At 40.1% G+C, this 15,769-nt stretch overlaps 1 protein-coding gene across 1 annotated transcript; it reads left to right on the plus strand.

Annotated features, from left to right (window-relative positions):
* Window positions 1-10,055: 10,055 nt before the first annotated feature.
* LOC308361778 (vitelline membrane outer layer protein 1 homolog) lies at window positions 10,056-14,798 on the plus strand. The gene is made up of 4 exons (XM_080834217.1): window positions 10,056-10,136; window positions 10,468-10,646; window positions 14,214-14,326; window positions 14,418-14,798. The coding sequence occupies exons 2-4, from the start codon at window positions 10,494-10,496 to the stop codon at window positions 14,710-14,712; spliced, it is 561 nt and encodes a 186-aa protein (XP_080690343.1). The 5' UTR covers window positions 10,056-10,136; window positions 10,468-10,493; the 3' UTR covers window positions 14,713-14,798.
* The last annotated feature ends 971 nt before the right edge of the window (window positions 14,799-15,769 follow it).

A 15,769-nucleotide genomic window follows, 5' to 3' on the forward strand; every position in this document is an offset into this window, starting at 1 on the left:
CCCCCCTGTCAAACATGGCAAGTCGAGTTGATGCCAAAGAGCTTGATTTTGGTATCATCTGACCACATTCTCTCTTCCAATCCTCCTTAGAATCATTCAAGTGTGCAATGGCAAACTTCAGAAGGCCCTGTACATGCGCTTCCTTGAGCAGGGGGACCTTGCGAGTGCTGCAGTACTTCAAAAAATTACGGCGTGGTGTGTTGCCAATGGTTTTCTTGGTGACTGTGGTCCCAGCTGCCTTGAGATCATTCACAAGCTCCCCCTGTGTAGTTCTGGGGTTATTCTGCACCTTTCGAATGATCACTGATACCGCACGAAGGGATATCTTGCATGGAGCCCCAGACCTAGAGCGATTAACATTTGTTTGGTGTTGCTTCCATTTACGAATAATCGCACCAATAGTTGTCTGTAGCCCATTCCAGCCTAGTGCAGGTCAACAATCTTATCTCTGACGTCCTTGGACAACTATTTTGTCTTGCCCATGGTGGTGAGGTTGAAGGTGTGAAGTATGATTCTTTGGACAGGTTTCTTTTATAAACGTCACCAGTTGAGATCATGTGTACCATGTTAGACCTAATGAGGACTAATATGTGTGCTTCTTGGGCACATAACTGGTCATTGTGAGCCAGAATTCTTGCTGTTTGCTTGGGGGTTCAAATACTTATTTTTTGCATCAAATGCGAATAAAGTCATAAATGTTATAAAATGCAGTTTTCTGATTTTTTTTTTTTATATTCTGTTTCTCACTGTTAAAATACACCTACCAATACAATTCTAGATCACACATTTCTTTGCAAGTGGCCAAACTTGCAAAGAAATGGGGTTCAAATACTTATTTTCCCCACTGTATGTACAGATGAAGCGTCTGCATTATGATGTCATGACCAGGTGCAATGTCACAGTTCCAAGCATGCTGATGTCACTGTAGCTATGCAACTTAGAATCTCAACATTCTAAAACACTTCAGGCAACCATAAAGACATGCTGGATGCAAACTAATGGTAAGCTATCTTCATTAATTGTTAATTGAATTAATGTTTTCAATTCAATTCAATGACTTTAGTTCAACTTCTATTTCACAATCTCAGGTAAACATGTTGTACGTCATAAATCCACATAGTTTTACTTAAAATAGCTACTAAGCGCTTAAAATTGAATTGCCACAATTCTATAGCATACAAATTGATTTGATTAATAAAATCTAAAATATTCTTAAAATGATGTAATATATATATATATCAATACAATTCCACAGAAAGGTTTCACATGCCATTAATCCATTGACAAGAGTGAGATACGTAGATCTTCATGTCAATCCAGGATAACTCATGAACAGACACAAACGTACATATGTTAGCCTAATAACCACTCTCTCTTTCCCCAGATGACTTTGAGTCTTAGCGAAGACAGCTGGGAGATATACCTGGGCTCCAGGTTACAGAGAGCACAGGTGGAACTAACAGACCACATGAAGGACATTGAACAGCAGCTGGACACAAAGTTTCAATGCATGGAGTTGGAGTTCCATGCCAAATTTGATAACGCTTTCTTCCAGCTGAGTACCATGGCCAAACCTACCAGGAAGGTTATGGCCGAGAGGCAGCAGGTACAGTTCTACCATATTCCTAAAATATTATTTATGAATGTATTTGCTTTTTTATTTGTTGTATACTTCTACTAATATGACTATAACTACTTCTACTAACTATAATAATAATAACAATAATAATACTGAGAATGAGAAATAAGAATAAAATAATAGTATTCATTTTGTATGTGCATGGCTAAATAAATAGCCACAACTATGGCCAAGAAAGGCAAAGCTCATTGATAATTAGTTCTATAATAATGGTTAGCTCTCTGTGCAGAAGGATAATGAAAGAGCAGAGGAGGAGAGAAAAAGGCAAAAGGAGGAGAGACAGACAGAGAACGAGGACAGGCCACTGAGAAAGAAGTTGGAAAGGGAGATAGAAATGAACCATCGGAGGCAAGAGGAAGACCTTTGGAAAAATGAGAAAATGATGACAGACACAGAAAGACTAAGAGAGGAAATAAGACAAAGAGAGCTGCAGGCCGAGGTTGGCAAAGAGAAAGACACAACGATTGACGAGATGTTGAATGTGAGACAGCCAGAGGAAGAAAGACTGAAAGAGATCACCTCACAGATCGCAAAAGAGAAAGATGGACTGATGGCAGAAGAAATGAGACTAAGAGAAAGGATAGAGATAGAGATAAAGAGAGTGAGTAGACTGAAGGAGTTGGCCAAAGTACTTGAGAAAGAGAAAAAGAGACTGATGGAAAAAGAAAGGAACATGGAAAAACTGCAGACTGAGAGACTGAGGAAAGAAGACAGACTAAGAGAGATGGCCATGATGCGTGAGAAAGATAAACTCATTGAAGAAGAAAAAAAGAGAAAAAAGGAAGAGACCAAGAAAGAGTTGCTTGTAGCAATTGAAAAGGAGAAAGATAGACTGATGGAAGAAGAAAAGGGACAAAAGGTGGAAATTGAGAGAAAGAAAGAGGAGGACCATTTTAGAGATTTGATCATAGTTATTGAGAAAGAGAAGGTCAGACTGAGGGAGGAAGAAAGCAGGAGAGAACCAGTGAAAGATGAAAGAATGAGAGGGGAAGAACAATCAAGAGATTTGGCCACAGTAACTGAGAAAGAGCAACTGATGGGTGAAGAATGGAGGAGAGGAAATATGGAGAAGGACAGAAAAAGAGAGGAATACCCTCTAGCTGAAAATGAGACATACAGAATGAAAGAAGTGATGACTACAGAAATAGAAAAAGACAGAAAGCAAGAAGAAGTCCAACTGGGACATTTAGAAATGGAGAGGTACAAAGAAAAGGAGCAACTGATTGAAGAACAGAAAAGAAACAAAATTGACACAAAAATGGAAGATGGGAAAGTTGGAGATTTGCAGATAAAAAAGAAACATAATTTAACAGAAAAAGAGTTGGAAATGGAGAGGAAGAGGGAAGAGAAAATTAGATGGGAGGAGCAGATGAAGAAAGAGCTTGAGATTTGGAGCGTAGAGACGGACAGAGAATGGCAAGACAATGTGCAAACGCAATGGCGAGAGATAGCAAGAGAACAACAAAAACAGGTAGAGAAAGAGCTTGGAATGGCAGAAAGAGAAGTGATGGAGAGACAGAAAATCAATGAAGGGGGGGGCCAGGGGACACAAAGAGTAGAGGAGGACAAGAAAGACAAGAAAGGGTCCTTCCTCAACTCCATGAGGAGTGCCTTAAAAAAGATTAAATCTTACAGATTTAAGAAACTAACAAATAAATAAAAAATTCAAATACACCTTTTTATTGTGAATTTTTGAACCCCACACTAGAGTTTATTATAGGAGCAGCAGACTTTTTGGGGGGAGTATTTTGGCCATCAGACATCTAAGTATGTGTGTAGATATCACCCATAGCAACTGTCCTGTTCATGACAACACACTATGGTCAAAGCTCCACAGTTAACCTTGCTATTTAGGGTCACGTAAAATGCTGATACCTACTACAGCCTGTGCCTACTGTACTGTTCTATCTATGTGTTATGCTGCCTGAGGATATTAGCCTTCTTGCCCCTTTATTGACATAGTCAAGCTGACAACATTGAATGGAGTGAAATTACAAATAACAGAAAGTAGAAAAAAGTGCTTAATTATAAAATACATAACAGACATGAATTAGCTAACATGCTAACGTAAGCAAGCAAAAGTTATCGTGCAGTTGCAGCGATTGATTTGACTAATCACAAACTCCATGTCAGAGTTACATTGCCAACTTCATAGCTAGTCCTAGCTGGTCACTGCTGATACATCTCTAGGGATGCCAGTAGGTGGCAGCATCAATGAACTTCATCATTACAGTATATGAACTATGTCACAAATAAAACTTGCCTATATACGCTGAATAAAGCTGAAATGCTGATGCAGGGTACTTACAAATAAAGGCCATTTTATGGAGCATTTGCTTCTCTGGAATAACCCATGGCACACACCTAAAGCTTAAGGACAACTGTTCAAAAGAGACACTCTACTCAAGTATGCTCCTTATAAACTTGGTTTGCCATAGAGAACCTGATAAAGAAATTCTACCTCCTGAAGTTACATCCTGATTTTCTCCACTAATACTGTAATCCATTTGCTTCAACCTCCCTCAACAGCAGGACAAGAGTTCAATGCTATACATGGATAGCCTGCCTTTTACCCATCAATTCCAGGTTTCAAGAAATTGAGATGCAAAATTAGAGAAAGTCTTTTATTGTTTTAACCACAATATAAAGTGCATCCTCGATATCCATTTATGTTTGAGTTCAGGGCCTGAAAAGACAAGACAAAGTGAGAACTCCCTCCGACATGAAACAGAATTTGAGAACAGAAGTGGACAGATACCTACATGGCAAAGATCAACCTGGCAAATCTAGCCTTTCCTAAAGAGAAATAAATACATTAGAACATTCAAACACTCACTTATGACCACAGAAACACCCATGCCTACCTTGGAGTGTAGTCTACAGTTTGGTCAGTCTGGGCTTTATGTCCAAGAAAAATAGGGTCAGAAGCAGGATGAGTAGCACTTGGAACGTCCAGTGGGATGTATTTTGTAGAGGAATATACCCTTTTTCCACGCTCGTAACGATTGAAGGATTGAACAACAAAGCGTGTTTGAAAACCTGATGGCCCTGTGATCGCAAGGTAGCGTTCTTGCCCTGATGAGGGACCCTCAGCATCACCACCATTAGAAGAGGTTTCTCCACTGACATACATGGAGGAACTGCCAAGACTACCTAAAGGATTGGATTGGGTCATTTGAGGTAAGGGCATCTCACCCGGGGGCATCTGGGCCTGCACCTGGGGCATCTGGGCTGCCTGGCTCACTGGGAGCATCTGGGCAGACCCACTGCCAGGATGCCTAGGCATGAAACCATAGTACCCATAACCCCGGGGAACTTCCAACCCTAGAACAAAACAAGGGCTTCAATTAAAATATACTCTATATCAGGGGTCTTCAACAGGGGGTCCGCAGAGGTACTGCAGGGGGGTTGCGAAATCTTTGGGTGATAAGACAATTTTTTTTTATATTTCTAGAGTTATTGAAAAGAAGATAAATCTGAAAAATGTGGGAGGATGTGTGCCATCGACAGATGCTTGAGGATTCACTGTCCCATTTTTATGTATGATGAAATAAAAACATATATCTGTGAATTATTTTAATAAGTTGTTATTAATTGTTAGCTCAGAGTTGTTTGCAAGATGTATGTTTATAAATGGCAGTGGCATGGCCACCCTGTACCTTTCATGTTGTTATATGTTAAATTAAATTCAATGTTAAAAAATAAAAATGTTAATGAATATATTAACCTTTGTATTATTTGAATAGCTTAGTATTGAATACACAATAACAGGGTAGCTATGTTTATTTGGCACTAGGCCCAGTATATTATAAACAAAATTGTATGCAATTTATATAGTAGGGGCTCCCTGCTCATCTCGCCATCAGTTTGGGGGTCCCTGGCCTAAAAAACGTTGAAGACCCCTGCTCTATATGCAACTATACAAAAAAAAAAAAAAAGACCAACTCATACCTTGTTGAAGTTGTTGACAGCATATTTCACTTATTAAGTAAAGGCATAGCCAAGGCAACCTGCAGAATACACTTTGTTTAGACCAAGTAATTGATATAAAAGGATATACTTAAAGAAAACAATTGAATGTGTACCTGCACATCATGCCAAGAGTTATTAGCCAACTTCAGGGGTTTGACTCATCAACCCAAAATGAACACTCTCCTGCTCACCACTGCAAGAGCAACTACCCAGGTTTAACTCCCAAACAACCAACCTGGTCTTTTATAGGCAAGGCTCCTCTGTCTGAATCCTAATTCATCAACTGGCTTTAGCTGATTGCAATTGCTGTGTGTGTGGTCAGGGTACTGTTCGGCGACGCTCGCTAAGCGGTTTAGCGAGCTAAATTCCAGGCTAAAGAAAGACAACACCGCTTTAGCGAGTTCGCGGAAGCAACTTTTTATCAATCACCATGGTAATTAATCGCTTAGCACTAACCTGCTCCAGGGCAGGCTAACCAAAGTTTAGCTGGCTAAACTTGCCACTATATCAGGGCCTCCTTTTGGCGTGGGTATGGCAAGTTTAGCCAGCTAAACTTTGGTTAGCCTGCCCTGGAGCAGGTTAGTGCTAAGCGATTGGTTACCATGGTTATTGATCAGAAGTTGCTTTGCCGAACTCGATAAAGGGGTGTTGTCTTTTTTTGCCTGGAATTAAGCTCGCTAAACCGCTTAGCGAGCGTCGCCGAACAGTACCCTGGATTGAAACACCCCCCCTCGCCGTCCCGCCGTCCCGTGGTAAAGGCAAGGCTGTGAGCTATACAAATGCAAATAAGGCCAGCTTTTACCATCTTTTACCAGCTTGGTAATTAGTATGATTACAGTCAGAGAAAAGGAAGGGAACACAAGAAAATAATTTCTATTTTTTTTATCTTTTGAAAATATTTACAAATTCACTGCATGAAATGTGGTGTGAAAGACTGATTTCAAAAACCTGAAAGTCACAGGTTCGATCCCCACTACTGGCAACCATGGCCCGAATTGCTTAACGACTGTTTACGACTCTTAATGACTGTTGCCAGAGTAAGCCTGACTCTGTATAATTACATGCCAGAAACGAATCTCAAGAACATTTAGGTGAAATAATAATATATAAGTTAGGAACATTACACATAGCACATAGCCTAAGTTAAAACTTCTAAACACATACCACCGTAAACATGTGAGATAATTCAACAAGAGATATTGAAAGACCGCTAACTCACTGCTTCGTCAAATAAGACAGATCAACTATATATATATCTGGAAACCACTTACAGATTCCGATTAGCTAAATTTGCCTCTGTATGGAAAGATATCTTTCCCCATCCCACCCATGCTAAGCCATTTCTAGCATAACCTGCGATCTACCGTGGAAAATAGAAGCCAGGCGATTTTTTATCAGTTCTCACCACACAACAGCGTCTCATCTTTGCTCCTTGAATGTCGATATGTAATGGTATGGTGTTATTACAACTAAAATTGAACGTTTATTATTCGAGTCTCAAGCCTCTAATGTTGCCTCGGGCGCCTTTAAGTGAACATAATTAAAACTTCACATAAGTCCACTAAACAATTCCCACTTAAACTTACTATAACTAGATCAGAAGCTCCAGTAACAGAAGAGAAATACCCCAGAGGAGAGGGGAATGATAAACCAGTAAGTATCCTGCACCGACGAGCGGACATCTGTACCGGCAAGGTGGCTCAGTGGCTAGAGCACAGCACCAAAAACGAAAATCGGCTACCGCACCAGGTTCGAGAATCGCGAAGCTCGCACAAGATTTCAAAATCTTCCTGAAAGACACAGGTTAGATACTCACGAGTGGCAAACATGTCCCAAGTTGCGAAATGACTACCTCAGTATCAGAGTAAGCCCGACTCTGTATAATTACATGCCAAAAGTGAATCTCAAGAACATTACAGAGAGGAAGCTCCGGAATATGAGTGGAATAGCCTCGAAAGTACATTGCGATCTTCGAACTCTGAAAATGAAAGGCAAATTAAGAATTGTGAGAACCCTGGAGCAAAACCCTAAAGACAGAACTCTGAAACTCTGAAAACGAAAGGCAAATCAAGAATTGTGATAACCCCGGAGCAAAACCCTAAAGACAGAATATCAATTAAATTATTTTCGAGTAAATTATTAATTTCGTTTTATGGGGCAATAGCTGTAAATGGGAGGGGATACGTTTTGTCAGTTGAAAGCTGACCAATAGACAGAATCTCATTCCCTCTCATCACAAGACGTTTTGATTCAATTACTTGTCGTTTTCAACCAATGGCTGCATCAGGGTGTGTGAGGCTAGACTGCTGACAGTGTCCATAATGACCTTCTGCAAAGAGGCCACCAACAGTGCTTGAAGCAAATGGCCTAACAGAGACAAGCATCCATTGTATACCACTTCACTCATGGTTTACTCCTGAAATCATATAACCGCTACATCTCTAATCAAGCAATTCAGCAGGATATAGGAAGGCATTACACACTTATTATAACCAAAACTGAAATCCACATCATTTATCAAAGAGTCCAGATCTGTTGCAACTCTGTCAACACATCCTCACAGAGTACTGCATGTCCAAATTCTTGAAAATGCATTAGCCAAAGCAGAAGGTGACATAAGGACACCCCCACTGCAAAGCAACCTACAAACGGATGGTTTCGCAATTGTGCCTCGCTGAACCCTTGACACTGTTGCATCACTGAAAAAGAGAAAAAGAAAACAGTGGGTTCTCGTTGGAACCAGTTGGTGTCATCCCACAGATAAAGAAATGTTAAACTCTGACTTTAATCAAGTATGTATGTGTGTTAATAATAATATGCCTTTGAGCTGAAACATGATGTTTCTGTCTCTGTTCTTAAATGCTAACTAAAATGTTAAATGCTAACATCTTAAATGTTCTAACTCTGTGTATGTGCTTAAAAGTGTACCCTCTCTGTGTGTGTGTGTGTGTGTGTGTGTGTGTGTGTGTGTGTGTGTGTGTGTGTGTGTGTGTGTGTAAGCAAGGGCTGATAGAAGAAAAAGTAGTCCTTCTTTTCTGCCGTGCTGATGCATTTCGTTGCAAAAAGCATATGTAAGAAATTACTATATCCTCTGAGTGAACATGAGATTCATGATCAAGCAGCTGCTGTGACCACCAAAAGTTGGCCAGCATAATATCCAAAATGGTAACCTTTGGATGTCCGATGCCCTTATGTTGTCCTCAATTATCTCAGACTGTCTCCTTGGCTGTGGTGGTTCTCAAATGCTTCTCCCAGACCTGAGACATTTTTTATATTATAGTATCAAATTACAGAATGACCCCATGATAAGTTATGTATTGAGACTGGGAAATGACCAGTGTGCACGCTGGTGATGTGTCCAATGACGGGTAAGACTCCCTGATGGTCACAGGGAGCAACCTAAAGCAGGACATTACAGCCACTGGGCACCATTATGAGAGGTGTGACTTAAAATGAAAATGATGTTCATCTGAAGATATGAACAGTATTTGACAGGTACATATAGTGAGTTATTACACGGCTCTTCTTAATGCTGTAGAATGCTCCATTCACTTGAATGGGGCTTCCCAACGTTCTGCGGTCAACTATTTTCCGATAACTGACCGTTGCTATGGACTTAATGACCGCTGTCAAGGAAAGTGGCCTTTTTGCCTCTAATTCACGTCTTTCGTAGCACTCCGCAAGTAGTACGATAACTTATCAATGGAGTTTCAGCGGACGGTTGAGCAGCTGTGTTCTAAAGAATGTTCAACTGTCTTTGAAGTTCAACGTCTTTGGCGAACTATTTCTCTCCTTTTAAACACTACGTATAGTAACAAATGCATTGTAAAAAGACACACGGTGTTAAGTAATTTGTTTGTTTTAGTTGTAACCGTATAATAAGCGGGATAATGTATAGAACGCCGGTCATTGTCGGGAAAATAAGCCCCTTCAGGGTGAAGCAACACCCCTCCGCTTTCGCGTCGGGGTGCTGTTCGCCCTGTCGGGGCTTATTTTCCCGACAATGACCTGCGTTCTATACATTATCCCTTACATAATGGGGTTGATCTTCAATACGGATTTAATTGTTTATATCCTGTACTGTCTTTGTGGTAAACACATTGAGATACACAAAAGCCTCAGACGGGAGACAACTAAACTCGTCTTGGCAAGTGGTTTTACAGTATCACAATGGTTATCAATGTCGTAATTCTTACCAAGCCCGTTAGAATTTAACTGTCTGAAATACTTAAATTGTTAAGTCCCGTCCTGTTTTCTTTATTTTTGTTGTATGTCTGTATACTCGTCTCTCCTTTTGTTTTCAGACACCTCACTCCCTGCCCTTTTCTATGCCCCGCCTTGATTCTTTGAACCTGTTCCTCGTCATCATTCCAGACCTACTGTATTTAGCTTGTGTGTTCCTGCCTCTCGTTACCAGTTGGTCTTAGTTTCCTCTGTGTTCTAACATTCCAGCGATCTCCGGACGGACTCCGGACTGCTGCTCGTCAACTTCGTCAAAGCATCCAAGGGAGCATAACTCTTGCAGGTACATGGCAACCCAAACGTTCTGCTTAATTTTGACATTCTCTGTCTTTTCAAGAAAAGCTCAACACTCGCGTACCTATTTGTCATTAATGCAATCAATCAATTAAGTGTACAAAATATGATCAAATTGTTATAATATGAAACTTTATAGAAAGGTTTATAGAAGGTCATGCTTTCTACATTACATATACATGTAATTTAAAATAATTTTAGTCGCTTTAGTTGCTTTTTGTGTGTTACCATAAAACATGCAAGATGAGGACTTTTAATGAAAACTGTTTTGAAATTTTTAATTTAAATTGTGTTTTCCTGGCAAATTCTGTCCTTTCCAGGTTCATTTTTTGCTTGTTGAGCAAGGATGAAACTCATCTTTGCTCTTCTGCTGATCCTTCCCTTGGCCTTTCCCTCCGAGGGAATGGATATCTATGTCAACAATGGAGGTTCGTGGGGCGATTGGGGTGAGATGGAGATGTGTCCCCACTCTTATCGTGCTTTTGGCTTCAATCTTAAGGTGAGTGCTTTGTTGCCCTTTTATGGGGGGGACTAAACCAAAACCAGATCAAAAACTAAACAAAATAAACATAAAAAAACACGTCATTTTGTACTGAACCCAACAATTATAAGCTCATCATGTTAGTAGGAAAAATATGTATGATGTTGAGTTCTATTCCATTGCTATATTATTAAGTATAATTGTTTTGTTTGAAGTGTGATAGAGTTAATACATCTGCAGCACAAAACTGACAAATGAAAGTATGCTCAACTTAAGGAGGAGTTATCCGAGGCAGCTGAAAGGACTAGCAGGTGGTTCTGGTTGAGGTGACCACCCACTAACCTCACCTACACAGACTCTTTGTCAAATTCCTCAGTTGCTCCCAACGATCCTCTTGTGGTGTGTTCTGTGTGTGTGTGTGTGTTCAAAACAACGCTGGTGTTCGTACACAGTCCTGTCTCTGTAACTGGGAAACATACAAAGTGGCTTGGAATTCCAGCCAACATATACTGTAGTTTGACGATAAAAATCCCAATGTTTTTTTTTTCTTTTGCTTAGCAAATGTCGGATGCTGGACAGTGGTGTATAAAGTACTCAAAAGCCATACTTGAGTAAAAGTACAGATGCGTTACTGGAAAATGACTCAAGTTAAAGTCACCTTTGAGAATACTACTTAAGTTAAAAAAAAGTATCTGATCTTTACTGTACTTCAGTATCAAAAGTAATGTACTGATATTAAATGTACTTAAGTATTGAAAGTAAAAGTGCAAGTAAATGCTGTTAATAAAAAAGCAAAGGGTCAGAATTTTGACAATAATGAAGTTTATTCAGACTAACAGGAGCAAACTTATAAACATGGGCTGATTTGAACCCCTCCCTACTCAATACATCGACAAAGACACATACAGTGTGTTTGCAAATGAAGCTGCTTGCAGCTAGATATCTAGATAGCGATCTACACTTTTGCTAGGTAACTAACTATCTAGTTAAGGCCTGTGTGTCTCATATCATATGTAACAAATTTGTTGCGGTTTGCAAAACATAAACCTATGTTTTTTATTTTGCAATAATCTTGTTGCAACACTTCTGTCAAGCTGAAGTTCAGTTAAAGATTAGTGAGGAAATTAAGAATGCAAGTCATGGTGCCCTGGTGTTCTCTGTCATTTCTGCTTATCATCAGCTTGCCTAATTTGTGAGCCTGTCGACGAAAAAAAAATGCTGCAAAAGCTTCTCCATATCTGACCTCACAACAACTAGGCCTACATGGGGAATGGATAGATCTACTATAAATAACTAATGATAATAAACCATGTGAAGGAGTCCATTGGTGGTCTGTTTGAATAATTTCATTATTTTAATGGACTCTCTCTTACCCCCCAAGTGAGCCTGTTGACCGGTGAAAAAAAAATGACTCTGCTACGATCGGAATAATCTGACGGGCCAAAAAAAAACCTCTGGCGGGCCAGAATTGGCCCGGGGGCCGCCTGTTGCTGACCCATGCCCTACAAGTCATGATCAGATGAAAATGAATCGGAATAAGTTCAGGTATTGCACATCTTTAGCATACCACCCAAAAATCCACTAGAATGCAGGCAATAACATCTACTTAAAGAAAAATGTCCTGCGGGTGGACCTTCAGCTATGTCTTTGCTTTACAGAATGTAACCACTGTTGTCCATCTCCATTAGGCCGCCCCTATCGACGACTTTGGGCCCCACAAACAACCAGAATGCAGGGCACAACATGGGTACAATGCCAAATTAATTCCAATTCCCTGATATTTGAGCCACCAACTTGTGTGGCGGCGTGCGCAGCAAAATTTTGGTCACCCGCGACAAAATCTCACTCAAGGGTTTTTTGAAGAGTTGGCAGCTCTGGTTAAGATAACATCCCAACAACTAGTATTATAACCACTTCTAGTACATAACTAGTCTCTTCAAAAAATGTGTTAATGTTAAAATCAAAATGTTAATGTTTTTGTCAAAATGTTTATGTTTCCGTCTGCAATTGCACACTGAGCTATTCCCTGACAAATGCCAGCAAGTAGCCTACTTAAGATTGATACCTAAAGAATACGAATAAATAATATTTATAGGTTATTAGCTATAGCTTGTAATATTATATACAGATTTTACCCAGCGGTGAAAGAACCTGTGGTAAAAGGTTGTGCTAGTGGTATTTAATGAAGAGGTCGTGTCGTGGGGTTTCAAATGTTTTGATTGAGACCTGTATGCTTTTGCTTCGAACATTGTTATTGTTGTGTACCCTTCGTTGTAGATCTTAATGTTTCGGATATGTCCTTCCACTGCATATTGCAGTCCATTTTGCCTAGATCTGGAGGATATCGCGGATATATTACTCCAAAAAGAATCACTGATACTGGCAGATAAAGCTTTTGTCCTTGTCCTAGCCATGCTTTTGGGTTGACAGTCCTAGGAGTTTTGTCCGACGTAGCAACGGTAACTAAGGGGGCTTTTGCGAACGGTCAAAAGCGCGCGTTAGGACAGCTGATTCGCCGAACCTGCTTGGAGTCTGTGTTCTACCCGAGTCCCCGAAGTTGGTCTCATCACTCTCATGATATTTTTTCTAAAGATGAATCTATTTTGTAACGAGTAACAAAGGTTTCAGGGGAAATGTATCGAAGTGAAAGTATCAAAAGCAAAATGTAGCTAAGTAAAAGTAGCCTAATAGTCAAAAGAAATATAAGCAGTAAAGTAAAGTACAGATATCCAAAAAAGCGACTTAAGTACAGCAAGAAAGTATTTCTAGTTTGTTACTATACAACATAGCCTGACGATGTCATACTCATAATTCTAGTCAGAATATGAGTCTGAGACCGGACTATTGGGCTGTGATTATGGGCCGTGTTTCAACGAACCAGGAAAGAAAATTCCTCTTCGCTGAATTGGATACCTAGAACCAATCAGAGCAACGTAGTATTTCCATCTGATAGATTAAACTTTTACCTGATCCCGTAGGAAGGACGGCAAAAACATCTTTTCAATCGACAAATGCCTTGATCGCGTTTCTCTGTTCCTCTTTCAAAATGAATGCGCTGTCATATCTGTTGAGATATGCCTGCTCACGTTACTTAATTAGCACTCAAGGCTAGAAGCTACCATTCGTTTGAATGTTTTTTTTTTCTACGCGTTAGCATAACCTATCAATAATGCTCTAGAGTGCTTCAGTTAAGACCTATAATCCTGGGCAACACTCGTTTTGCGTATACACAACTAACCGAGTCAATGTAGACATATAAAAGTCGTGTAGATAGCTTAAATCATATAAAATATGTCCCACTAAGCTTCCGAGACGGCGCCATCTTTGTTCGATGTATACCGGTATTCTATCTATATCTGTCCATCAACGTATAAAGCCCGCCCTTACAATTTGAATGGTCAGATCACTTTTCGGGGCCGTTTAAACCCTCCCAACTAACTCGACTCCAGACTGAATCTCCAGACCAAAAATTTTGTGGGCGGAGTTCAGGCTGGTATCCAGGCTATATACAACACTGATGCTGGATGAACTGCACATCCATGATATCATGTTACCTCACTTGGCATTGTTTGGTTGCTCCATAAGGTGGAAAGACATCAAGGCAAGGGAGATGACACTGCACTCAATGGGATCCAACTCCTTTGTCGACACACAGAAAACCATAAACTCAAGCACACCATAAATTCAGCCGATGGAGGGTAAATTCATAATCTGTAGTCAATTTCATTTGAGGCTATCATCTGATGATCAAATACCATTTAATTAAATAATGTCTTTTGAATTTTAAAGATGGGGGAGATTGACCCCTTACCAGGATTATTGTGGCGCTGCATATCTTGTGTCCTTCAATCTCCGTGTGGAAGTTCACCAAGGACGAGGAGATGACACCGCTGCCAACAACATCCAGTTCAGCTGCAGCGATGGAAGGGTTCTGACTGGTGATGGCATGCCCTGGGGTGACTGGGGGGGGTGGAGTGGTCGGTGCTCTAAGGGGATCTGTGGCTTAATGACCCGGGTGGAGAGACCACAGGGCAAGGGAGATGACACTGCCCTGAATGATGTCAAATTTAGATGCTGTGAGTGAAGTAACCTGGATGAGGATGATGATGTACAATGAAAAGCTGTACCTCAGCAGTTAACAGCAGCTTTCTGGTTTATAGATCCACCCGTTAGTGCCCTCTCTCCATTGGTTGTCTGACTGGTTCTACAGTAAAATGATGTTAATTATTGTTTGTACCATCATCTTCAATTCTATCAATAAAGAGTCTGATGCATTACCCACTCTGATGTACACTGTACTACAATCGTAACTGGTGCTTTCACACCACACACACACACACACACACACACACACCAAATCCTTTGCATGTGGGTCAAGGCTGGTGCTCTGGTCTAGGCTGATCCTTTTAGTCTTCTGGCTACAGTACTGCTCCATCTCTAGTTATGTGAGGGAGACTAAACACCTTTAAAAACAGACTAAACCAAATACAAAACAAACAAAATCACATGTCTTTGGGCTCTGAACCCAACAATATTACATTGTGTAAGTAAGAGAAATATTTTTTTTTTAACTCATTATGTGATTTAAAGAATTTTAGCGATATCAAAGAGTCAGGTGTATCTTTGGCTTTCTTGCCGTTTATTGAGAACAGGCACACACATTCAGAGACTGATACAACATGGCAAATGGCGTGAGCTTATACATGCAGACACATAGTACCTGCAAACACCAGGGGAATCACACTTGGGTATTAACACAACACACATCAGTCAAACATCATAAAACATCAATCACTCCAATTAAGTACACTAAAACTGTAGACATCAACATTCAGACATCAAAAGGCACCACATAATAGGCAAAAAGGAAGTGGACAGTAACTCACACAACACAAATGCTACATGCCACAGTATGATTAAAAAAGTTAACTAGAATACCGGTATGTGTTTCCTGAAGGAAATACCTGTGCATTAAAAATGCAAAAATTAAAAAAGAAGAAGAAAGGAAAGAAGAGTAAACAAGACTGGCTATGGACAAAGACAGTAAAGAGAGAGTGAAAAGGGAAAATACTGAAAGAAGGAGAGAAAATGGAGTGAAGAAAAAAGATGGACTGTAAAGTCAAAGAAGGCTGAAGAGAACA

The sequence above is a fragment of the Sprattus sprattus genome (assembly GCF_963457725.1).
Source record: "Sprattus sprattus genome assembly, chromosome: 3".
In the NCBI taxonomy this organism is placed as follows: domain Eukaryota; kingdom Metazoa; phylum Chordata; class Actinopteri; order Clupeiformes; family Clupeidae; genus Sprattus; species Sprattus sprattus.

What these genes read in the sequence shown, in the direction of transcription:
- LOC308361778 (XM_080834217.1), top strand. Translation starts at nt 10,494, where the DNA reads ATGAAACTCATCTTTGCTCTTCTGCTGATCCTTCCCTTGGCCTTTCCC. An exon ending in CTTTTGGCTTCAATCTTAAG is followed by an intron (nt 10,647 to 14,213) that starts GTGAGTGCTTTG and finishes TTGCTCCATAAG; the next exon opens with GTGGAAAGACATCAAGGCAA. An exon ending in ATAAATTCAGCCGATGGAGG is followed by an intron (nt 14,327 to 14,417) that starts GTAAATTCATAA and finishes TGAATTTTAAAG; the next exon opens with ATGGGGGAGATTGACCCCTT.